Here is a 25,207-nt window from a genome sequence, read left to right as displayed (position 1 = left end):
AATGTACTATACTTAAATTACTGGGCAACAAGTCAGATAGTGGTCAGGTTGTTTAAAATGCATCCATATGGTAAGTTCAATATGTTACATACATACATTTTATACAGAGCTCTTCATATATTAAAGTGCTATAAAACAGTGTAATACATTGGAGTGGTTTCATTTCTTTGCCCTATCGAAAATATATGTTATACATCTAAATTTCACATAAAAGCATCTGAACTAACCTACATCACATTGGTTACCAAAGGAGTCAATCTGACGTTATACAAACAGCACAAAAGCTTAATGTAGAAAGACTATAAACTAAAAGCCTATAACAGGAGCGGCTGATATCACACAGATGAGCGCATATACTGTAAAGGTTTCGGAGGCTTTTCAGAACTGGACATATTGAAGTTAAAGTAGTGAACATGGGGGTAGACATCATAATGAGCATTCAAGACGACTTGTGGAGAACAACAGTCTCCAGCCTCAAGTGACCAAGAGGGGGGCGACAAGTTGTATTAAACTGTGCAGAAAAGATAAAAACATAGTGTTTCTAAAGGGCCCGATACATGGGCCAATTCTTGGCCAGATGACCGCTAACAAGCGTTCATAGGAACGCTCGTTAGCGACTACCTGGAGGTGTCAAGGTGCCGCCGATTACCCGATGAATGAGTGAAAAGCTTGTTCAACGGATAATCGCATCATTCATGCGGCCAACTAAATCAACGTTTGTCGGCAGCAGATCGTGCATCATATGCTGCCCTCAAACAACGAGTCTGTATGGGGACGACAATCACTCCTTCCTGCATGTAAAGGCAATGCTCTTCTTCAACGCGCAGGCGCTTGTCCTGCCAGACAATCGCCTGCAAAACTGACCCGTGTAAAGGGTGTGTTTCTACACATTAAAGAAATGCAAAGCAAATCTGAAGCAGATAACTCGCTACAATCAATTGGCTTTCATTTTTCTAAGGCACATTAGAGAATGTACTGTAACATCGAGGGGACTGGTGACCATAGCCAACTGTTTTCCCCATGCGTTTGTGAGACTGATGGGCATCTTCTGGATCCACTAGGTTATAAGATGAACTTACCAATAAATAGGGCAGACATTATACTTCTTAAAGAGATGCCTCTTGTATATTATGCAAAAAAAAAAAAGGCACAAAATCAGCACTAGCGTTAAAGGCTTCATCACGTGGTTTCGTTTTATATGTGCCGATCTATTCTCTTCACAAGTACTTTACAGGCATGTGGTGGCCTGGTACCTCTTGAAGACACACGGATTCACTCATCCATTCGGCAGAATTAGTAAAAGGCTATCATCCAATAGGTGTCTACCAACCATACAGAGTATTAAAACAGGCTTGGGTAAAATGGGCCACAACTTCTCCGTTGCCTTCATTCATGGAGTCCACACAATCAAGGAGATGAGAGTACTGGCTCTGGCAAATGAGAGGATGAGATGTACCAAGAGCTATTACGTAAGGCACAACACTTTGGCCTACTATCTTGAGTCAAATGCAGGTTGACTGCAAAAGGGTGCTGAGGGACACCTCATACACGGATCACAGGAGTAGTGGCAGTGAGGGGCACAGTAGAGCCGCATTCATAGTCCATGTCCACAATGGTCTGCGTATTGGTGTTCAGGCTGCTCATGGATGTGCCAGTGCCAGTCTGACGCTCTCTTAAGCTCTGCAAGTAACTCTGCAAGAGAAATCAATGAAAGAAATATAATGAATAATTGAAGTAGACTGCATCCCTCTCCTATAGGTGACCTGCCGTGCACTTGCTATGGTAACGGCAGTTTAACATTAAAAGGATATTGTATCTTAAGATTCTAGTGTTGCGAGTGAAGAGTCTTCACAATACCCTCTTCATCGACAGCCATGATGAATATTCCCCATACAAAGCAAAGGCATCCCTATTCACTCGTCTCCAGACAATGTCCATTATGTTTCAAGCCACAGCAGAAGCAAAGGACGCTCTGTGGATGCAGCACGTGTTTCCCCATGCTTAAATCTGTCCCCTGGGAATTCTGTACCTTTAGTTAATACAGTACATGAATAATTTAATATTTAAGGTTTTCCAGGAATTAAATATTGATGAACTAACCTCAGGATAGGACATCAACATCTCACTGGTGGGTGCTCGATCAGATGATTAAAGGGGCCTCAGTGTTCAAGCAAATGCCATGGCCTCTTCAGAGCATACCAAGCACCGCGTCGTACACTGTATAGCGGCTGTGCTTGGTAATGAAGCTCAGTCCCATTCACTTGAGTGTGATAGAGCTGCACAAATCTATGTCACTGATAGACCTGACGCCACGGGCTGTGGAAGAGGCTGCAGCATTAGCCCAAGTGGGAGTGCTGGTTGTTGGACCTTCACCGATAAGATATTGATTACCTATCCTGAGGACAGGTCATCAATACTCTCATGGACTGTGGGGGGTTTCTAGAGATAAGACCCCCACCGATCTAATCCTTAGGATAGAAGATAACATAACCGGTATACCGCCAAGTCCTGGAAAACCCCCTTTAAAAAATTAACACTCTATAAAGAAATCAACAATATAAAACGCAATAATTCATATAACACTAGCTTTGCTTCTATGGATTTTTTAAGACTGTGCACAAGACTTAATCTCAATTCCACAGGTCACAGTACGTAAGGCACATGTTATTACCAATGTTTATGTCAAGTCTTAGAGGCAAAAATCTAAGGCGAGAGCTCCAAAGCGGACAACACATGGTGAGTTACCTACATTCATTTTCAACTCATTAAAACCGTTACCATCAATAAGTAATTACTTATCTACATAAGTCTCCCATTAAAAGCTGAAACAAACAGGCGGACATTTAAAATAGTAATAAGCACTTCAAAGTTAAAGGCTATGTACAGCTTTTGGGAAAGTTTTTTATTTTTATTTATTATTATTATTGAATTTTACTCGATTGGTCTTTATTAAACATTTGCATCCCTTTTCTCTGTACAGGGCTGAGATGCTCTAGTAGCAGGATATGAACTCTCTCTCTGTTCCTGCTAATAGGCTTCTTATCTCTGCTCTCTGACCTTATAAACACTCACTATAGCCCAGTTCTCACTCATAACAATGTGGCTTAAATAAGCGTTTTAGTAATTTAGAGATGAGGCTTATTAGATGACCGGCACAAAGTGAAAGTAGGATGCACACAGCTAGAAAACCACTAACCCTTCGTGACAGAACATCTCAATATAATGACCAAACGAAAAAATGGACTTTTAGCCCAAATTAAGTAGCATGCAATCATAAAAAAAATGCCCCCAAAAAGGTATACATAGCCTTTAATGTTGGCTCTATGGCCTTCAAAACTCAGAAAAGAAACAGACTCTCACCGGTGCAAGGATGTCTCCGGTGTACCTTTTCATGGGGTTGGCCTTTCTCCGATAAGTCCCCTCTTGAGCAGTCACACTCTGACGTTTTTTGGCCTCTTTCTGGCGGATTCTCAGAAGCTGGAGGCGCTTCTGGCGTCTGCTTATGATCACTGTCAAATTAGGTAAGAATCATACACAAAGACTTCGTTTTCAAAAGGTAGGACATAAGACAGAAGGCAGAGAAATTATGCCGCTAGCATTCACATGCACACAGTACCAAGCTGGGCGTACAATACGACGTATCTGATAACAAGGCGAGTACATGACCTTGCAATGTATCTCTGGCTGTGTTAATCTGGGTTTAAACAATATTTTAAATTCTTGTCCAAAGGAATATGAATAGATGTCCACCAGGACAGGGTCAGTCACAGGGGTGTTCAACCAATGCAGTCACAAAGGGCACATCACCTTTCTCTAATGAAAGATGCCCTACTGATCTCACTAGGGGCAGTTCAGTGGTAGGGGGCCCATTCCAGGCTTTGCTCTGTGGACCCTCTCAATTCTAGTATTTAAACTAAATAAAAGGAAATACACACAAAATAGGTCATTCATATTGAAGTGGGGTTTGATTTAGGGGCTGTTCACATCTCATTTTTGCTGTACGTCAGGCAGATATCTTTGTAAACAGAATAAACGTATGGCTTGACATATCCATAGTCTATGACTGGGCAAACTCAGTTGAAAAGTACACACTTTTCTGTATTTATTTTATTTTTTTCCAGGACTTAACGTAGCATACCACGCTTTTTGGTCCTGCAAAAAAAGCACCCTATAGAAACATACTTTTTTTTTTTTTTTTCCATTGCATTGTATAGTAGATGGATGGAAAAGTAAGGCAATAAGTTTGTTAAACACATCTGTTTTTATCCAGATAATTCCTTTGATACACTTCAAATCTTTATTTTTTTTAAAAAAACAAAAGGATTAAGAAAAAAAGACTAGTACAAAAAAAAAACAAAAAAAAAACAAAAACACAAAAACGTATACAGAAAACGTACGCACATGCGTCAAATGTATACATTAAAAAAGAGAACTACAAAATTGCATACGTTTGTATACTTTTTTTTTTACTGTATGTCTAAATGTATCTGCTTGACGTAAAGCAAAAACGAGATGTGAACAGCCCCTTAGTTCTACTGAATGGGACTTATGGGGCTCTTCACAATAACCACACACTAACTCTGATCTGAAGCCACATATACATGGACGCTGCTTTGGCAAGCAAGGAGCAGATCTCCCATTTATAATGTCTTCCATGTAACAGATGCACTTTGTTCACAGCAGGAATTGTAGCAGACACAGAACCTGTGAGGTCCTCGGCTCCCAGTAACCTTAGAGCAGGAAGCCACAACATTATCAACCCTTCCCATTAACCTCTAACCCTTGTTAACCTCCATAGACGCTCCGAGCGTCACACAGATGGTAGCGGTCCAGTAAATGGGTTCTAGGACTCGAAGCCTACTGCAATGTGTGACCTACACAATGCCCTATGAAATATTCCCATAAGGTTTGCTTTTGGCACATAAAGCTTATATAAGTTAGATCATCACTTAAATGTATATAAAAGCGGAACAATGCCAGACAGACTAATAGTCAAGACAAAGTAACCAGTCTATAGAATCCAGATATATATGTCCAGGGATAAAAACATGGAGATCTACTTTGATGTTCAGATCTTGGCGATATTTCGGCAACATTTTTTTTCAAACATTACTTGAAAAAGTCTGCATCATAACTTTTTACCATAAAATTAAGATAAAAACACGGGAAATGGGTCAAATAAAAAGATGCATGTATACACACCCTTAGCCCTTCCCTCTTAATTACACAGCAACTTTTCTGGGACTCGATTGCTCTTAAAACAGGCAACGTTCCTAATTTTGAGAATTCATATAAAAGGCATCAAAGTACAGTTTTTTCAGTCCGTGTACACCTGCAGACTATGGGGAGAATAGATCATAGACCGGCCTAATTTATGGGGAGGAGCAGGCCTAGTCCTAAAATAGACGCATCCACCGACCATCCATGCATCTACATCTGCGACTTAATCAGGACAACTCCGCCCATTAAAGGGGGTTACCCATACTTTATTGCTGGTTGATCTAGAGCAGGGCAGGCAACCTGCGGCTCTCCAGCAGTTGTAAAACTACAATTCCCACCATGCCCTGCTGTAGGCTGTCTGGGCATGCTGGGAATTGTAGTTTTGCAACAGCTGGAGAGCCACAGGTTGGCCTGCCCTGCTCTAGAGGGTTGTCAGGTTTCATCCAGAAACTGGAGAACCCATGTAAGATCCAAATGGTCTGCTCATAAATATCAAATGCTCTGTATACATTTATGTTGGAGGCGCTCATGGAATTACAGGAGCTATGACGGAGCATGACTGCCCCCACTGTATCTTCATGGGGGACCATCAAAGGTTGGTAATACCCACGCTACAACAGATCTGGTATTGTGTTGTCCCATTATTAATGGAAGAAGCCATGTTGCAAATGTGAACAGAGTCCAAGACTTGCATTGGGAAGTCAAGTGCTAATGAGAAGGGTATTACAGTGTAAATATGCATTTATCAGCAGCAGCTTACTGACAGGTTCTAGGTAGGAAAAGATTTTAATATATATATATTTTTTTTTTTACAATACACGGGGACATTAGACCCACAGAATAGCTACATTTTCATATTTTAGTCTATCATGAGATCCACCATGCTCAGCCTTAGGGCTCCCTTTGTGCTATTTTTTAACAGAAAAACGTTTCCCTTTTTCCTATTGAGATCTGTTCTTTTTTCAGGTTAAAAGGGTTGTTCCACAATTTTTTTTTTTCAAACCAGCACCCTTATCTGAATACATTTGTAATTACATGTAATTAATAATTTAGTATAGCCAGTGAGTTAGGGGTGGGCGATATGGCCGAAAATCTATATTGCGATATAATTTTAAGCATGTGCGATATGCGATATATTGTTTTCTATATTTGGGGGGCGAGTTTAAACTTTTTTTTACTTTTTATTTAATAACTATTAGTCTCCTTAAGGGCTAGAACGTAGAACCCTTGTCATATTCACCCTAACAGAGCTCTATTAGGGTGAATAGGACTTTACACTCTCCCTGCTGCCCTGTGCTTTGTGCACACAGCAGCAGGGAGCTGATCCCCCTCCCCTAAATGGTGCCATCCCCAGATCCCCCCCCCCCCTAAACGGTGCCATCCCCAGATCCCCCCCCCCCCTAAACGGTGCCATCCCCAGATCCCCCCCCCCCCCCAAACGGTGCCATCCCCAGATCCCCCCCCCCCCCAAACGGTGCCATCCCCAGATCCCCAGATCCCCCCCCCCCAAACGGTGCCATCCCCAGATCCCCCCCCCCCCCAAACGGTGCCATCCCCAGATCCCCCCCCCCCCCCAAACGGTGCCATCCCCAGATCCCCCCCCCCCCCAAACGGTGCCATCCCCAGATCCCCCCCCCCCCCAAACGGTGCCATCCCCAGATCCCCCCCCCCCAAACGGTGCCATCCCCAGATCCCCCCCCCCCCCAAACGGTGCCATCCCCAGATCCCCCCCCCCCCTAAACGGTGCCATCCCCAGATCCCCCCCCCCCCCTAAACGGTGCCATCCCCAGATCCCCCCCCCCCAAACGGTGCCATCCCCAGATCCCCCCCCCCCCAAACGGTGCCATCCCCAGATCCCCCCCCCCCCCAAACGGTGCCATCCCCAGATCCCCCCCCCCCCCCCGGTGCCATCCCCAGATCCCCCCCCCCCCCCAAACGGTGCCATCCCCAGATCCCCCCCCCCCCCCAAACGGTGCCATCCCCAGATCCCCCCCCCCCAAACGGTGCCATCCCCAGATCCCCCCCCCCCCCCCAAACGGTGCCATCCCCAGATCCCCCCCCCCCCCAAACGGTGCCATCCCCAGATCCCCCCCCCCCCAAACGGTGCCATCCCCAGATCCCCCCCCCCCCCCCCAAACTGTGCCATCCACAGACACCCCCCCTCCCCTAAACGGTGCCATCCACAGACACCCCCCCTCCCCTAAACGGTGCCATCCACAGATCCCCCCCCCCCCCCCCCCTCCCCGACGCTCACAGGAATACATTTAAAAACTAATCAGTAACTTTAACTTTATTCATTGGTGATCTCTTTACTGTATACCTTACTAGGTCTTAGCTCCGATAACAGCAGGCAGTGCGGGGGGCGGCGCTCACTCACTGACGTCACACGCCTGCGCCGCCTAGTGGGAGGAGCAGGCGCGTGACGTCAGTGAGTGAGCGCCGCCCGCCCGCACTGCCTGCTGTTATCGGAGCTAAGACCTAGTAAGGTATACAGTAAAGAGATCACCAATGAATAAAGTTAAAGTTACTGATTAGTTTTTAAATGTTCTACTGTCAGCGGCGTGGCCCTGTATATTCTAACCCCCAGGCAAGCGTCCCTGTCACCATGGGAACGCCTGGGGGTTAGAATATACCATCGGATTTGAGTTTTCACGCGCTCACTGAGATCGTGAAAACTCAATGATTTACTGTCAGTCCCTCCCCTCCTCCTCTTTTGTCATTGGTGGTCAGCGGCAGCCGCGCACAGTGGGGAGGGAGGGACTCTCTCCTTCTCCACTGTGCCCAGTGTGCCGGCTCAAGAGAAGATGGTGCGCGCAGAGAGCGCAATCATATCGCGGTCCGGAGATATAGGCGATATGCTCAAAATCCATATCGTGGCACAAATTTATATCGCATATCGCCTATATCGCCCACCCCTACAGTGAGTTATTCAATAAAATGTATCTGTATAGTCCTGCTCACTGAGATGGCCGCACATGCTCAGTTTCATCCTTCAACTGCCTCCTGAGTTGTGATAGGGAGAGCATGGACACGCCCCCTGAGCTGCAGCAGAAAGAACACACCCCCTTGAGCTGTCAGCTTGATATAAATCTAGCAGAGTGATGAATGGGGAGATCTCTGGATCCATGTGAGGTACAGGGCTGGTTCTAGATTTGTTAGAAAGAGATGGTCATGAACTAGATTATGTCCGTTTTAAAAAAATTTTTTTACATTAATCATGGGATAACCCCTTTAAATAATAAGTGGAAACAGAGTTAAATTAACGTTTACTGCTGAGCACTTCTCTCCCCTTGTTCTAGGGAGCATTCAGACGGCCACAGATGAAAACTTTTTTATAAGTCTCTATGACATCTCAAACGTTTGCCAAAACCTCATTGACCCTTTAAAGTAGCTTCTCATGCATTTTTGTGCCTCAGCCTAAATCTTGACCGTTGTCTCCTTTAACATTGTGGGTGACTGAGTGCGCTGATATAACACACACTATACTCACCATCTGTATGTGAGAAGCCTTCGGCTGTCAGCTTCCACTGGACTACAATTCCCAGAATGCTTAATACTGGCCAGACACCAAGAACCACCCAACTGAACCAGCAGAGGGGATGAGACACTTCAAGGCTGAGGCGGTCGTAGACATACTGCACCAGCAGCATCATTTCGATGAAATAGTCTGTGCAGACAGTCAAAATAGCAGCTCCAAACGTGGCGGTGGAGATCACAGTGAAGAGCTTCTGCCACTGGAGAGTCAATACAGCAAAGAGCATGGTGGAGCCCATCATCACTCCTACAGGAATCCAGGCTGTGGGTGGATGGTAGAACTGCTCCAAGCCCACAAGACAAGCCATGGCCAGAAGAAGTCCAAGAATCAGGCCAGTCATAAAGAGGCCCACGCTGTGCACAAGCATAGTGACCAGTCCGCAGAGCAGGCCAATGCCCAAGGCGATGCCCGCACTTAGCTCCAGGCTCAGCTGAGTTTCCAGGATTCGCTCTTTGTAACATAGTAAAAAAATGACTGCTGAGCCAGCCAGCAGACCCGAGAGAAACATGATGGCTTTGAAGCACCTGTAACCTGCAGAGGAAGAGCAGAAACTTAGGTTACAGTACACACACGGGGCAATACTCAGCGCTGAGCCTGTAGCACAAATATGCCTCTTTCTAGTAGTACGATAGCTTGTCTGGATCTATTCCAGTGACTAGAAAAATGTTCTGTTACTCAATAAACCCCCCACATCCATGGCCTGCAAGATGGTGGCAACCGCTTCCTCTGGCTGCTCCTGGGAGTCTTGTATTCTGCACAGGCGCCAGACAGCAAAGACACAGAGATACTGCTGCCCATGCGTCAGATACGTCCATTTGCTGTTCAGCAACTTTGCAGAATACAAGATTTCCAGCAGTAGCCAGAGGAAGCGGTCACCACCATCTTGCAGCCCATGGACACAGTGGGTGATAGGCCAGTATGTTCTTACTGGAACTGGGGCAGCTGGGGACCTCCAACAGGTCAGCTGGGGGACAGTATACAGCTTGTTTAGCGCATTTTGACACATTAAAGTGGAAATTGGCCATCCCCAAAACCGTCTCTAGGTATACATTTACACTTGGTGTTATTTCGGCATCACTTATATATTTTTTTTTTTAACTTTATTTGTAATTTTTACCGTAAAATGAAGCTAAAAAACACTAAGTGTGGCGAAAAAACTGCATGTGTACATACCCTTAGCCCCTCCACCTCAATTACACAGCATCTTTTCTGAAACTTGGTGAATCGATGGCTCTTAAAAACAGGCAAAGTGGACGATCCCTAATTTTGAAAATTCATATAAAAAGGCATCAAAGTAGAGTTTGAGGGTGAAAACACACCTAGGTATTGTGTGGCACTTCTCTGCGCCTTTGATGCCATTTTACGCGATTTTTACATTAAAAGCGCCAGCTGAAGTCTAAGGGAACTAGGCAACGTAGGACAGACAAGCATTTTTTGCCTAGTAGTGTTTTTTTTTATTTGTGACATCTTTTGTCTCTCTGGTGTCTTTTTAAAAACGCAGCATGTTGAAGCTTATGGCTTTCTTCATGAGTTTTTCCATCTCCTTCTCTGTAGGGGAAATGCAAATTCATGTGTGTAGGAGCCCTAAAGATGTACGTTATCTATGGAACTGCATTTTTAGAAGAAAAAAATAATTAAAAAAATATTTGGTGCATCCCGAGAAAGAAAATGCCATGGCTTCACCCCTGTTAAGATTTTTCTGCTTCTCTACTGTTAACATAGTGCTAATCCAGATTTGAGCCAAATAACTAAATCATGTTTAACCGTTTGATTACTAGGATTACACTGCTCTGCAACCAAAGTCTTTTCATTGGGGTTACCAGGCGCCATGAGGACTAATGGCCACATCTTGAACCACAGGTTCCTCTGACTCCTTATTATACTAACTATATTTCTTCAAAAACAGAGATGTACTAACAACTTTCTATTGTACTATATCTAAGACTGCTCATGCAGCCAGCTAAATACTCAAACTCCATCATATGACTGAGCATGCATGTTATTTCAACAGCAACCCTTTGACAGCCGCTTGTCCCTGTGGAAAAATGGATTAGACATGTTTGATTGGTCTTTCCTTTTATATCTGACATCAGGGTCCGGTCAGAAGGTTCCCATAGTGTGTTTGCATCAAATTAAAGGTGTGTTGCAGGCTCCTGATATTGATAATGTAGTCTCAGGATAGGTCATTAATGTCCAATCGGCAAGTCTGACACCCTGCACTCCCACCAATCAGCTGTTCCCTGCGGCCTCCGGTTCTGGAAATAGCTCCAGTCAAAGTGTAGTGGCAGTGTCTGGTTACTGCAGCTCAGCTCACATTCGCTTCAATGGTAGGTGAGCTCCAACAACCCAGCATGGCCACTACACTTTGAATAGACCTGTGCTTCCTGCTCTATTTAAAGTGCCAGTACCAGCACCGGAGGGTGCAGTGAATATCTGACTGGTGGGGGTAACAGGGTGTCGGACCCTCACCAACTGGATACTAATGACTATCCTGAGGAAAGGTCATTAATATCAGAGGCAAGGTAAACCCCTTCAAAATCTAATCAAGACATTTTACTTACCAAAAAATATATATACAAGTCCAAAGAGGCAGCATAAGGAACAGACCACAGTGGGAACCACATCATAATGCCGGCCGTTTTCCAGACTACATAAGTCCTCAAAAGAATCTTCTTGCCCGGTGTCAACAGTCTGAATATTGAAGTGCTGAGAGACGCCCGGCAGGACAAAAAATGACGAGTCAAATGCCATTGCGGAATGAGATGCTCAAGCCTAGGTGAGGGTGTCCATTAAGGACCAGCCTGCAAGATGGAAACAGATAGTTGTCACATATCCACTTTTAAGAATTAGTAGAAGCAGTGAAGTGTGAAGTTAGTATTTAGTCTTTATATACACAGTACTAGCAGAAGGACCCGGCTTCGCACAGGTATATTTCATTTCATCCAGCCCCTTTAAGGCCCCATTCACACGTCCGCAATTTCGTTCCGCATTTTGCGGAACGGAATTGCGGACCCATTCATTTCTATGGTGCAGCACGATGTGCTGCCCGGATACGGAATTGCGGACCCGCACTTCAGGGTCCGAAATTCCGTTCCTGAAAAAAAATAGAACATGTCCTATTCTTGTCCGCAATTGCGTACAAGAATAGGCATATTCTATTAGTGCCGGCAATGTGCGGTCCGCAAAATGCGGAACACACATTGCCGCTGTCAGTGTTTTGCGGATCCGCAAAACAAGTTACGGACGTCTGAATGGAGCCTTACAGTGACTTCCACAGTACCCCTCTGCCTCAGTGACCTCCACAGCACCTGACCCTTTACCAGTGACCTCCACAGCGGTCAACACTTTATTAGTGACCTCCACAGTACCCAGTCTCCTTAACAGTGATTTCCAGCAGCCTCCCCCCTTAACGGAGACCTCCACAGCAGCCTCCACAGCACTTCGCACCCTTACAGTGTCCTCCACAGCGCCCTGCCCCTTTAAAGGTGACCTACAGCAGTGAAGAAAAATGGCTGGGTTGTTATGGAAACCTGGTGTAAAACTGTGTGTATGTCGAGACTAAGGGCCTGCAAGCTTCTATTGGCTGATAAGGGACATGTGAACATGTGTATGGCAGTTGGGATATGAGTGAAAGACCTGCAGGTTTCTATTAGCTAATGCAGGTCATGTGATGTGCCATATTTGCATTTTTTGGGGAATCTCAGGAACGGTATGTCCCAAAGAGCCGAGACCAGGTCTAAAACTTTCCCCGACACCTGATGTACCTGTGTGCCAAATATGGTGCAGATTGGTCGTGCATAAACAGACAAACTCATTGGTCAGATTTAGGCCTTTATCACCCATGTTCATACTGTGACTCATTTCACAGGACCAAGATTATGTAGCACTAATAGTGCGTCGCAAAACATTTTACTGAAAACTGGTAACCACAGGTAGATGCCCCGCTGGCTACCACTTCATCAGAAAGTATGTCTCACATCGGCGCTTTGACTGCCAGAATTCACTGTATCCGGCGTACATGCCGACTTCTGGCTAGACAAAAATAATACTACACGCAGCGTTTTTTGTCTCTCCGAAAGCTGGCATATATGCCAGAAAGCGTCTGAGTCCCATTACCGAGAATGGAGACCCGGCAGTGCATGGTAGTATATCCAGCTATGCTTGATACGGTGAACTTCGGCAGTCTGTTCCTCCGGCGGTACCAACTGGCAGAGCTCACAGCGCAGATGTGAACCCAGCCTACGGAAAGAAGAAATGGAAGAGAGGACTTCCACACGTCTCACATTCTTTCCATATAAAAGCATCAAATGTGGATGCATGTTACTGGGTCACACAGCAGGAATCTCCATCTGCAGGAAACACACCCTGTGGACGCTCAGAGGTCCATGTCTGTGTTCTAGACATGAAACAGGAGAACAAGGTAACAGCTGGGAATCCCAACCATTTGTGAGCCCTTCCTAACCCAACATCTGTTGAACACACAGAACTGGTGGGCTTTCCCCCCCAGCACGAAACATGAGACCGCTCTGAAATCGTATACATGCCCTTGAGAGAGTAGTACGCCTGCAACCCAGGGCAAGCGTATGTGTATCGCTGCTTTCACCTTATCCACCAAAGGGAAAATATAAAACCTCAGAAGAAAAAAAAAAGAAAAATATATCATAAAAAAGTGCAAAATAAAAATAATCAGAAACCACATTTAATACATCATCCTAGTGCCCGACTCAAGAACGCATACATGATCTAGCAAAATGAGGAACATCAAGACCGTAGCTAGAAGATACACGGTGCAGGGGACCAGCCAGCGAATAGTATCCTCCGAACATTCATGACTTCCTCACCTGGTCATGGTCACAAAGTACCAGCACCGAGTAGACCATAGGACACTGCTCAGCACTAAATCAGTGGTGCTAGTATGGGACTATTCACAGGTGATCGATCAGGTCAGGGCGGAACTCAATCCAGAGAAAAAAAAAAAAAACCTCACGCTTCATTAGATCTGTATGGAGCTGGCCCCGCTGCATTTCTGTGTGCCTCAGATTTCCTAAGGAACCATACATATCAGGTGCTGTCTTAGAGGAACATACAGTAGCACAAGGTGAGCCTATCTGCCAAAGAGTGAATTCACGGGCTAAGGATCTGCTGCCGATTAGAAAATTCCATCCACACGTGGTGGTAGAAACCTGCACAGAAAAAAGCAAGCTACACTCGATCTACAGGCCATGGAAAATAAATCTGCCACATGTGAACTATTACCAGAATGGGGTCCTCCAATGCCATATCCTGCTTGGTGCCGTGGCCTCTGTGGATGGAGGGGAGGCCATGCATGCAGCTTAATATGGCAAACAGGAGCGGATACAAAAAGTAGTATTAGGGCCGTTTTACAAGAGCGAGTCCAATGCGGGAATCACGCTCCGTGTGCGAGTGTGATCCTCCGCTCTGGATTGCAGAAGCGCACGGCATTATCATGATTTATAATGCTATGTGTCTCTGCATGGCCTTTTTTCCACAGAATCATAGTGACATAAAGCTGTAGAAATAAAGGTCAAGCAGAGACACATCGCATTATAAATCATGATAATGCCGTGCGCGCCTGCAAGTCCAGAGCGGAGGATCACACTCACACACTGAGCGCGATTCCCGCAATGGACTCGCTCGTGTGAAACAGCCCTTAGTCTTTCCGTTGGTTAATTGGTAAATCTGCAGCATTTTACAATGCCAGCCAAATGGATGAGAAATCTCATCCACATGCTGCAGAAAAAACATTTGCAACGTAAATTGAGCTGCGGTGCAGGAGGGTGGAATCTGTGGCAAATACACATTTAACGAGTGTTGATCACGAATATTCGAATTTTTATCGCAAATATAGGTACTTCGAAAATTCGCAAATATTTCGAATATAGTGATATATATTTGTAATTTCGAATATTCGATTTTTTTTCAGTACACATGATCCCTCCTTGCTTCTAGCTTGTGGGCCAATGAGAAGGCTGCAGTATATTTGACTTTAGGAGTAGTGTTTGCGAATTTTCGTAATGCGAATTTTTATACTTACAACTATTAGACAAAGATTATAGCACTATATTAGCTAAATTGCTCTATATTCGTGTTTTTCAAATATTCGCTATATTGCTATAACTTTGTTTTTTCGAATATTCGTAATATTCTAAAACAAGAATATATAGCAAATATTCGAAAAAAAAAAAAACGAATATAGAGCAATTTAGCTAATACAGTGCTATAATCCTCTAATAGTTGTAATTTTTTTCTCATCTGAAGTTCAGATTGGAAAAAAGTTACAACTATTAAAAAAAAAAAATAATAATAATATGATTATAGCACTATATTAGCTAAATTGCTCTATATTAGTACTTTGACTTCTTACTGGATCCTCTCCTGACATCGGCTCAAAAAACTGCATCAAGGACTGTCACAGAAAATACATGTGTGGTTCCTGCCTAATGGTAGATGGGTGACTGTTCGATCAGACAACTGCCTGGGAAGTCAGTGGCTATATTGGTGTTTTTTGGGAGTGGGGAGGAAACCAGAGTACCCAGAGGAAATTCACGCAAACATGGGAAGAGCATACAAACTCCATACAGGTGCATGGATTCTAACCCAGGATCCCAGCGCTGCAAGCCACCTGTGCCAACCACTGAGCCACCATGCTGCCTTTTAAGCAAAATCCGGTAAGATTAAGGATAAAAGCTGTATTACTTGCATAACTCATTTCCTCTTAGGTTGTAAGCTCTTGCGTGCAGAGTCCACACTCCTGCTTCAATTCTCAATGACGTGTCAGGTTACATGCACATTTGCGCCACAATTCCAGTATTCTGTTCGACACAGGAACAGAATTCAGGAACCACTGGATCCAGCATATACCGGACACTGCCAGCACTCGACTGACCCCATTCGCTATGGGGTCCATCAGATGAATGCTGGCATTTTGAATTCTGAATGCAGGGGTATCTCGTCCATTTTTTTTTTTTGCAAGAATGTGCGACAGAGGCATCTGCCAGAATAGTATATGCCTAAAGCCTATGTGGCAGTAGAATGGCATAGGCGGCACTCAATTACGTCATAATGCACCGCATGCACCAATAATGCAGGCAATTGAGATAGTGCCCAAAAGACGCCTGTAGCTGCATAGAGAGGGAATCAGGCGAGTATTTTTTTATTTATTTTTTTATCACTTTGGGGGGCGTTATAACTGTTAGGAACACTACGGGGGTGGGGGGTTATAAGTACTGGGACACTACAGGGGGGAATCCTAAGTATTGTGCCACTATATGGGAAATTCCATGTACTAGGGGCACTGTGGGGGTATAATAAATACTGGGACCTCTATATGGGGCTTTATAACTGAGCATTATAAAAACTGGGGTCATTTTAGGAGGAGTGCATGGCAACTACTGGGGGCACTATAGAGGACATGATTACTAGTGGCATTATAGAAGGTATTTAACTACTGGGGACTCTAATGTCCCATTATAATTACAGGTGGCATTGTAGCTACTGGACCACTAAAGTGAGGCATTATATTTAATGAACACTATAGGGGTATTATAACTACTGTATGCACTATGGAGGAATTATATCTACTGGGGGCACTTTGGGGAAAATAAATTTCTACTATGGGGGCATTATTATTGGGCACTACTACTAATGGGGCATTCTATGGGAACACTGCCGCTATCAGGGGTACTCTTACAAAAGAGGTCACACTTGGAGAGAATTATTACTATCGGTGGGACTTTTGGGAGTACTGTTACTTTGGAAGGAGAGGGGGGCTATTCCATATATCCCTATTTCTGCAGTATAGTATTTGGGAGCATGGGGAGCACAGCAGGCATAGACAGAGATGTGGCTCAAATAGGTCATCATGGCTGTCTGGTCCAAATGAAGAAGATGAGGAAAGAAAACATCTAATCAGAGGAGTAGTCACTGGATTTAACAGTTGTGTTACTGTATTCTCCTGTATGTTTGATAGCACTGAATATAATGTCCAAACAAATGTGTCTTTAGTGCTAGGGCCTGGGTGGAGCAAAACCTACTGAACACAGAGACGTGCCTCTGCAGTTCTAAACAAACTTAGGGGGCCCACCCAAGCTGAACCCTTCGCCTCAGCTTTATAATTTTACCAAATGCCTTTAGTGCTTTCCACAATGTTGACGGTGACATTATATACTGTGATATTGAATATCCTGTGTACATACAGATGATGGATCGAGCTGTGAACTGTGTAATTTAAGGATTTCTCGGAGGCGATATTTTCAGGTGAGCAGACACAGTGTAAGTTTATACATATTCAACCTTTTTCTTTGCAGAAAATAGGAGACATCTTACAGTCTAAACTCATTGCATTATCATTGTCCCAACACACAATCAGTATGTAATATATTGTGTTCCAGTCCAAAATCTCCAGCAGTTAAGCAGTAGGAAGACAATCTGTACAGTGGGAAAAATGACAAGTCTATTCAGGCTCTCTCCGCATGGAAAGTATCGTGTTCTCCTCGAAAACATCTGGTACTGGAGGTGCAAACAAAACTGCTGATGAGAACACAGATGAAGCCTTCACTAGGCCACAGATGAGCACGCTTTTTACCTGTTCTGAGAAATCTGTGCCCACAGTAAAAGGCACAACTTTGCGTTTATATGGGTCAAATTGAGGGTGTGGTGCAACCAATATAGAGAATTCAGCCCTTTGATAACCAAGAACGAACCGTTAATGATGAAGATGCAGATAAAATTGGATATTTCTTGGCTTACAACATACACTGTACTCTTGCTGTGAGGACAGGACTGATACCCAAGAAGCCTTATTTTGATGATGAGGCTTTGCTACTATGGGAATTTTTCATTCACCTGGTTATTAAAACATCTCAATTGTGGGGTATCTGGACATCGGCCATATCTGGGATGGAACTGTAAATGAGCCAAAAAGCTGTAACTCCTTACAGGGAATCAGTCACCATTTTTTTGTAGACTACAAAAAATGGCTTGGTGTCAAAAGGCAGGAAGTGCTCAACCCCACATGCAGTTGTGCATCTATGCCCAGGGTGGCAGATCATGCACTTGTGGCCCGTTGCTAATGGCAATCCCCAGCATGGGCGATCCTCCCATTGCAAGCATGGCTGCATGCTGGAGGTAACTGGGAGTTTGCTGCGAGTTGGACCTTACGCTCCTGTAATTCACCCACTGGCTCCTGGTATTGCCCATACGGCACAGGTAGGTTAGCGTTAGGTCCCGAGCTACTTGAGATACCTCGGCGCGGTGCTCTGGCTCAGATATGTCCTGCATATAAGGATATATTGGCTAAATTCTCAATTTTAAACACCAGTTTGAGGGTTTAGTCCGACTTGTTCGTTTGCATCCACAGTAGTACACCTTCCTGATTAATGTTTATTTCATATATAGCTATTTACATCCACACATTTTTCTATCATGTGTAGGATGTCTTTTTGTGGTACGCTGCGGGCATCCTCCACTGTATGCATTTTTGCTGGGGTTTGCCATTAGCAACGGGCCACAAGTGCAGGATCTGCTCCCCTGGGTATAGATGCACCACTGCATGTGGGGTGAGCACTTCCTGCCTTTTGACACCACGCCATTTTTTGGTAGTTTGTATATAGATCTGCTTGGAGGTATATAAACTCCATATTTAAATGTGCCCGATTTTCATCTACAGGCAACATTTAGGTGCACCTGTGAGGCCTGGGTCTTATCAGTCTGTCTTGGGTGGGACTCACAGCCTCCTCCCATTGCAAGCATGGCCACATGCTGGAGGTAACTGGGAGTTTGCTGTGAGTCGGACCTTAAGCTCCTGTAATTCGCCCACACGGCACAGGTAGGTTAGCATTAGGTGCCGAGCTACTTGATATACCTTAGGGGGGCTCGGGCTCAGATATGTCTTTCATATAAGGATATATTGGCTAAATTCTCAATTTTAACACCAGTTTGAGGGTTTAGTCAGACTTGTTTATACCATTTTTTTGCAGCCCTAACTAGTGACGGATGCTCTAAACAAAACGCTGGGTCACTTTCTTTAACTGACCCAGCCATTTTGATAGCGGCTGCCCACTGTTTTACCCCGTAGACACAGGAGGCAGAGTCCATGATCGGAGACGACTCCCAACACAGATTTTTAACTCCTCAGATGCCGTGGTCAATTACAAGCATGACATCCGAAAGGTCATTAACGCAACGCTCCTGATGACCGAACAGCTGCCCCGTAACAAGATTGCAGGTTGGGACCTTCTGAAGAACCCCCGGCCTGCCATAGTAAAGTTCATGTCAAGCTCTGCCTCCCTCAATGCATGAGAAATATCGATAACACGAATGGAACTCAGATGCGGGTGACGCTAGGGAGACTCGTTCCCGCCGCGGCCTGCTATTGGCTGCCCCCCCATCACCGGATGTCTTGATCTGCGCGACGGGGAGATGCAGCGGCGGCCATGCCGGCATCAGAAGCGATGCGGGTGCCGGGGAGCGAGGCAAGTACAATCTGTGTGAGGGGCTCATGCATTTGGGGGGAGGGGGGCATTTTGGGGGTTGAATAACCCCTTTAACGCTATAGTTTACAAAGGCTTATGGCAGACTCACGTCTGCAAAAATTTTTAACTGTGAAGTTGTAAAATTTCATGTCACTTTGCACGAGTCCCAGGGAGTTATTAATAAAAACTATGTATTGGATGACTGATCGGCCACATTGTGCTTGATCAAAATCTTACATGTCTGGGAGCTTTATTGACAGACATCAATCTTTATTAGGATCGTTGTATAAGATGGTATTCACACCTGAAGAAAAGAATATCTGCGAAAATAAAAATTAAAAACTGTGACCCTACAATTCTATACCACTTTATAACTGGCACTGATTTGTATGCAGATTTTTATTTAGCAGTTTTGCCTTCAGCCTATGAACTGCAAAGGCTGAAATTCACAGTGAAATTCTGCAACATAAATGGACATGCTGTGGATTTAAAAGGTCAACCTCTCAGTCATGTGGATGAGATTAGTTAAAACCTCATCCACTTTGCTGCTACTAAATGCAAAAATGGTTGCCATTAAAGCTCCCCCAGGAGGATGTTACCCCAAGTACTGAATAGTACTCCTACTAGGCTAGTTTCACACTAGTGTTCGGAAGATCCGGTAGGCTGTTCTGGCAGGAACCAGCCTGCTGATTCTTTCTGGATCCAGCATTAGGCCTCTTCCACACCGTAAGGTCTGCAAGGTCTGCAAAAAAAATACTGATGACATCCGTCTGCATTCTGTAATTTGCAGAACGGGACAGCTGTCTCCTAATAGAACAGTACTATCCTTGTCCGTAACGCGGACAATAATAGGACATGGTCTATTTTTTTGCGGATCGGAAATACGTTAACAGAATGCACACGAGTACCTTCATTTTTTTTTTGTGCGGACCTATTGAAATGAATGGTTCCGTATACGGGCCGCAAAAAACAAAACAAAACGGACACGGGATGAAAATCTGTTCGTGTGCAAGAGGCTTTACTGGAAGCTACGTGATGGCGGAGATCTGGCCGCAACCCGGCAATCATGCCGAGAATCGGCCAGATAAATACTGCTGTTAATGGGGCTGGATGGAATTTATGTAGCTTCCAGCAATGCTGGATCCAGAGTGTCCCAGCAGGCTGTTCTCTGTCGTACCTCCTGAACACTAGTGTAAAACTAGCCCTATGCCTCATTCACACGTCAGTGTTTGGTCAGTAATTTTGAGCCAAAACCAGGTGTGGTTTTAAACACAGAGCAGGTGCAGATCTTTTTATTATCCCTCATGTCTGTGGAGGCTCCAGTCCTGGTTTTGGCACACAATCACTGATGGAAATCACTGACATGTGAATGAGGCTTTAGGGATGTGGTGCCCACATCAAGGCATGACTAGCCATCCTTTAGGCTCCATTCACACGTCCGCAAGTGTTGTCCGCACCCGTTCCGCAATTGTGCGGACCCATTCATTCTCTATGGGGACTGAATGGAAGCGGAGAGCACACTATGGGCCAGATTTATCATTACTCTGACAGCGCACTCCACTTTCACATATGGCTAAAGTCAGTTTTATGATCGGCCCTTTAAGACTGTAATAAATGTGGGTTGACGGTAGTAGTTTAACCGTCAGTAAGCAGCTTTACAAAAGTCGCACATCTTTACGAAAAAGTCGCATGTTCTATTAAAAAGTCTCATAAGATAAGCATGGTCCTCACTGGAGTGAAATTGCGCTTTTTTTGCGACTTTTTAAATATTCGCAATAGTAAATCTGTCTAGAGATTCATTTACATAGAAAACACGCCCACTTTCAGAAAACTAGCGAGCATAGCACAGAGCCAAAAAAAGTTGCACATTTTTTGCACAGTTTTTTAGTGATTGCGCAATTTTTTTTGACTTTATCACTCCATTATTCTGACTTGAGCTAATGATAAATCTGGCCCTATGTGCTTTCCGCATCCGCATTTCCGGAGCGCGGCCCCGATCTTCCGGTCCGCAGCTCCGGAAAAATCTAGAGCATGTCCTATTCTTGTCCGCAATTGCGGACAAGAATAGGCATTTCTATGGGGGTGCCGGCCGGCATACACCACGGACGGGTGACTGGACCCTTAGGGTTTATAAATAGTGTATTGAACGAGTACACCCCCAGCCGTCTATCCCAAATACAGACACCTCCTGGTGACTTGTGACATCAGTGGCATACAGTGAGGAGCACATGACTCGCAGTATGATAATATACAGTATAATACTGAGAGGGAGGCAAAACAACCCTCCGAAAGTTGGAAAGACATGGAAGAATAATGGAGGCCAGATGACGTCTCACCGCCTGAGAACAGACTTATTCATAACCGTGTCACACTCACCCCTTACAATCCAGAAGAACAGAGAGAGGGCTATTGTGTGCCCCTCGTCCGCCTTTACTCCCCCTCTCTGCTGTCCGCCCAGAACCCCAACTCTTCGCTTCAGTCCGCCTACAAGTGCTCGGCTCTGACCTGCTAGCCCTGGCTGAATGTCAGAATTGTGCAGACTCATTAGCTATTCACACGGAGAGCTCTGACAGTTAACCCCATCATACCGGCCGGTCAGCCATCACTGTGATGGGAGGCAGCGCTGCTCAGGACTGGCTGGAACACCCGCATCTTTTAAATTGTGACTAGCCAATGGCAGCATCTGTTCCCCCGGGCATACTTGTCTCGTCTCACAATCTGCTGCTGTTTAGTACGTTTAACCGTTTCATAGACCTGCTGTTAGTTAATTTAGTGATTTACATTGATATGTTAATCAGCGTGCAGAATTCTGCCCAGATGAACTTCAGAACAAACCAGCTGGTAAAGAAGAAAAGGCAAGCACTTGTACAGGGAACCTCCGACCACGTGCCGTATTGTAGTGGATAGCGATAGTTCGACAACCAAGTTCCTGCGCTAGAAATACACTCCGAGCAGTTGTCACTTTTCCTCCCCAGCTCCCTTCTTTACTGAGCAAGAAAGACAACGTGCACAGGAAACCAGCAACACCCGAGATTTGCTTCATTAAAATGTGCTGAACAGGTCTGAAGTAAGTGGAAACATTAGTGCCAGCATAGGGACATGGCGTGATCACTCGTAGTCCTCGTACACTATGGTGAGGACCATTCACTGTACGTGGACCCACCTGTGGCTCACAGATTAAGCAGACCTTCTGGTCCTCTCCATTACGAGCATGATGAGGTGGATGGAGCAGGTCTTGTCCGGTCTCCACTGCTTACTTAGCCTATATCCTTTCCTAAAATTTCCGTTAGTCATGTATGGAATGGAAGTAAGAAGGATATCCACTGAGACACATGTGAAAGTCCAATAGGAGTCGGAACTGGTCAAAATTCAGTAAGTGACATTTATCATGTAGCGAAAGTGAATACAAGCCACTTATTAATGTATTGTTACTATCCATATTGCCTCCTTTGCTGGATTCAAATTTTTCCATCACATTATACACTGCTCGTTTTTATGGTTAGGACCACCCTGTAATCCGGCAGCAGTGGTCGTGCTTGCATGCTACAGAAAAAAAGTGACGGCCTCTCTGGTGGCTGGGACCATGGGAACGCACTTAGGCCAATGCTTTCCCCTATAGTGTGCAAGCACGGTCACCACTGTTGGATTGCAGGGTGGTTGTAACCATGGAAACAAGCAGTGTATAATGGGATGGAAAAATTGAATCAAGCCAGCAAAGGAAGCGATATGGACAACCACAATACAATACATTAGTAAGTGCCTTGTATTAACTTTCTCTACATAATGCTATTTGCTGAAGTGAGACAACCCCCTCTAAAAGGTCACATAAACCCTTAATTGCAAATTTTTAGAATAGATCGGAGTATGTATATATTAGATGCCCTATCTGTCTGCAGGTTTGTACCTATGACACTGGCTGACCTGGTACATGTGCGCTTGGCAGCTGAAGACATCTGTGTTGGTCCCATGTTCATACATGTCCGCATTGCTGAGAAAAATGATGTTTTCTATATGTGCAAATGAGCCTCTAGGAGCAATGGGTGCATTACCATTACACCTACAGGCTCAGCTCTCTCTGCAACTGCAGCACCCTCAGCACTTTGACAGGACCAGCCAGAGAAAACATCATAATGCCTGGCCCTGTCAATCAAAGTACAGAGGGTGCAGCAGTTGCAGAGAGACCAGAGCCTCTAGGTGTAATGGTAACGCCCCCGTTGCTCCTAGAGGCTCATTTGCATATATTAAAACGTCATTTTTCTCAGCAATGCGGGCACATATGAACATGGGACCAACACAGATGTCTTCAGCTGCCAAGTGCACATGTAACAGGTCAGCCAGTGTCATAGGTAAAAATCTGCTGACAGATTCCCTTTAAGTAACGCTTAACTCTTCTTTAAGAAACTTTGAAGATATATTTTATCACTTACACAATATAGCTAAAATGATGTAGCTAAATTATATATATATATATATATATATATATATATATATATATAAAATTATTACGGTCAGCTGTTTCAGCCACTTCTATTGCAAACAGCTGCATAACGTCATGCACACAGTCATGCACTTGCAATAGACGAATGGGTCATACTGAAGAGCTGGGAGACCTTAAACATGGCATGTCATAGAATACTAGGCAAGATGGTTTACCCCCAGCCAACTGCAAGGGCTTTATTTTCTGAAATGGAAGCAGCTGAGGCACAACGTAAACCATCACCGACTGGAGCTGCCAAGTGCTGAAGCAGGTGGCACACAGAAAATGCTCATTTTATCTGCATCACTCATTACAGTACCAAGCTTCATGAAAATGGCTCCGTGGTTGAGCAGCTGCACATAAGCCTACCATGTGTAATGCCAAGTGTCAAGTGCTCCACCGCTGGACTCTGAAGCAGAGAAGATATGTTCTGTGGACTGATGGATCACATCTCCTACTTGGGTTTGGTGGAGAGTCAGAGAATACTACCTACTGGAATGCATATTGGCTAAGCTATCATTTGGTAGAGGAAGCAAAATGGTATGGAGGCAGTTAACTTAGACTTAAAGGGCTTTTCTGGGATTTTAATACTGATGACCCATCATCAGGTCATCGGTATCTGATTGGTGGGGGTCTGACACCCAGGACCCCCAGCAGTCAGCTGTTTGACAAAGCAGCGGTGCTCTTGTGAGCGCCACGGTCGTCTTCATGCTTAGCAAGCACAGCACCGTACCATACATTGTATAGCGGCTGTGTTTGGCATCACAAAGTGAAGTGGCCGAGCTGGGTGACTGGGAACGGAGTGGCAGTAACCAGTGTTTCCAACTTTGTAGCAACAGTTTGGGGAAGGTCCTATCCTGTTCTAGTAATCTAGTGGTTGTTCACCTGTTTGGTGTGGAAGAGCTCCAGGAGCTGTACCTCAAATTCCATCAAACATCCTCAAATTGCCACTGCCCGGCCTTGTCAATCAAAGCAGAGAGGGAGATCTCCACATTCATTGCTCTGCTAGATTTATATCAAGCTGGAAGCTCAAGGGGAGTGTCTTTTCTGCTGGAGCTCAGGGGGCGTGTCCATGCTCTCCCCATCATAGCTAAGGGGGCGTGTCCATGCTCTCCCCATCATAGCTAAGGGGGCGTGTCCATGCTCTCCCCATCATAGCTAAGGGGGCGTGTCCATGCTCTCCCCATCATAGCTAAGGGGGCGTGTCCATGCTCTCCCCATCACAGCTCAGGAGGCAGTGGAAGAATGAAACGGAGCATGTGCGGCCTTCTCAGTGAGCCAGTCAAAGAAAGAAAAAAAAACAAAAAAAAAACAACAGCAGCAGGTGGCGATATACAGATACATTTTACTGAATAACTCAGTGGCTATGCTAAATTATTAACTACATACAATTACAAAAGAATCCAGTTGCTGGTTTGAAAACTGTAGAATATTTTTTGTGGGACAACCCTTTTAACTTTGATCTGTTACAGACTATTGATA

At 44.9% G+C, this 25,207-nt stretch overlaps 1 protein-coding gene across 2 annotated transcripts in view; it reads right to left on the bottom strand.

Moving 5' to 3' along the window:
- Positions 1-774: 774 nt before the first annotated feature.
- Positions 775-25,207, bottom strand: part of LOC120996008 (transmembrane protein 198) — a 35,087-nt gene continuing 10,654 nt past the window's right edge. Inside the window, exons 2-5 of one of the 2 annotated variants that reach the window (XM_040425603.1) lie at positions 11,317-11,556; positions 8,711-9,286; positions 3,361-3,509; positions 775-1,692 (exon numbers count right to left, since the gene is read on the bottom strand). In XM_040425603.1, the coding sequence (XP_040281537.1) occupies positions 1,543-1,692; positions 3,361-3,509; positions 8,711-9,286; positions 11,317-11,506 (1,065 nt within the window). In that variant the 5' untranslated portion in view covers positions 11,507-11,556 and the 3' untranslated portion in view covers positions 775-1,542. The remainder of the gene's footprint in view (positions 1,693-3,360; positions 3,510-8,710; positions 9,287-11,316; positions 11,557-25,207) is intronic. The other variant, XM_040425604.1, reaches the window with a different exon arrangement.

The sequence above is a fragment of the Bufo bufo genome, chromosome 3 (assembly GCF_905171765.1).
Source record: "Bufo bufo chromosome 3, aBufBuf1.1, whole genome shotgun sequence".
Classification (NCBI taxonomy): Eukaryota; Metazoa; Chordata; class Amphibia; order Anura; family Bufonidae; genus Bufo; species Bufo bufo.
This window is presented reverse-complemented; position numbering and strand designations above follow the sequence as displayed.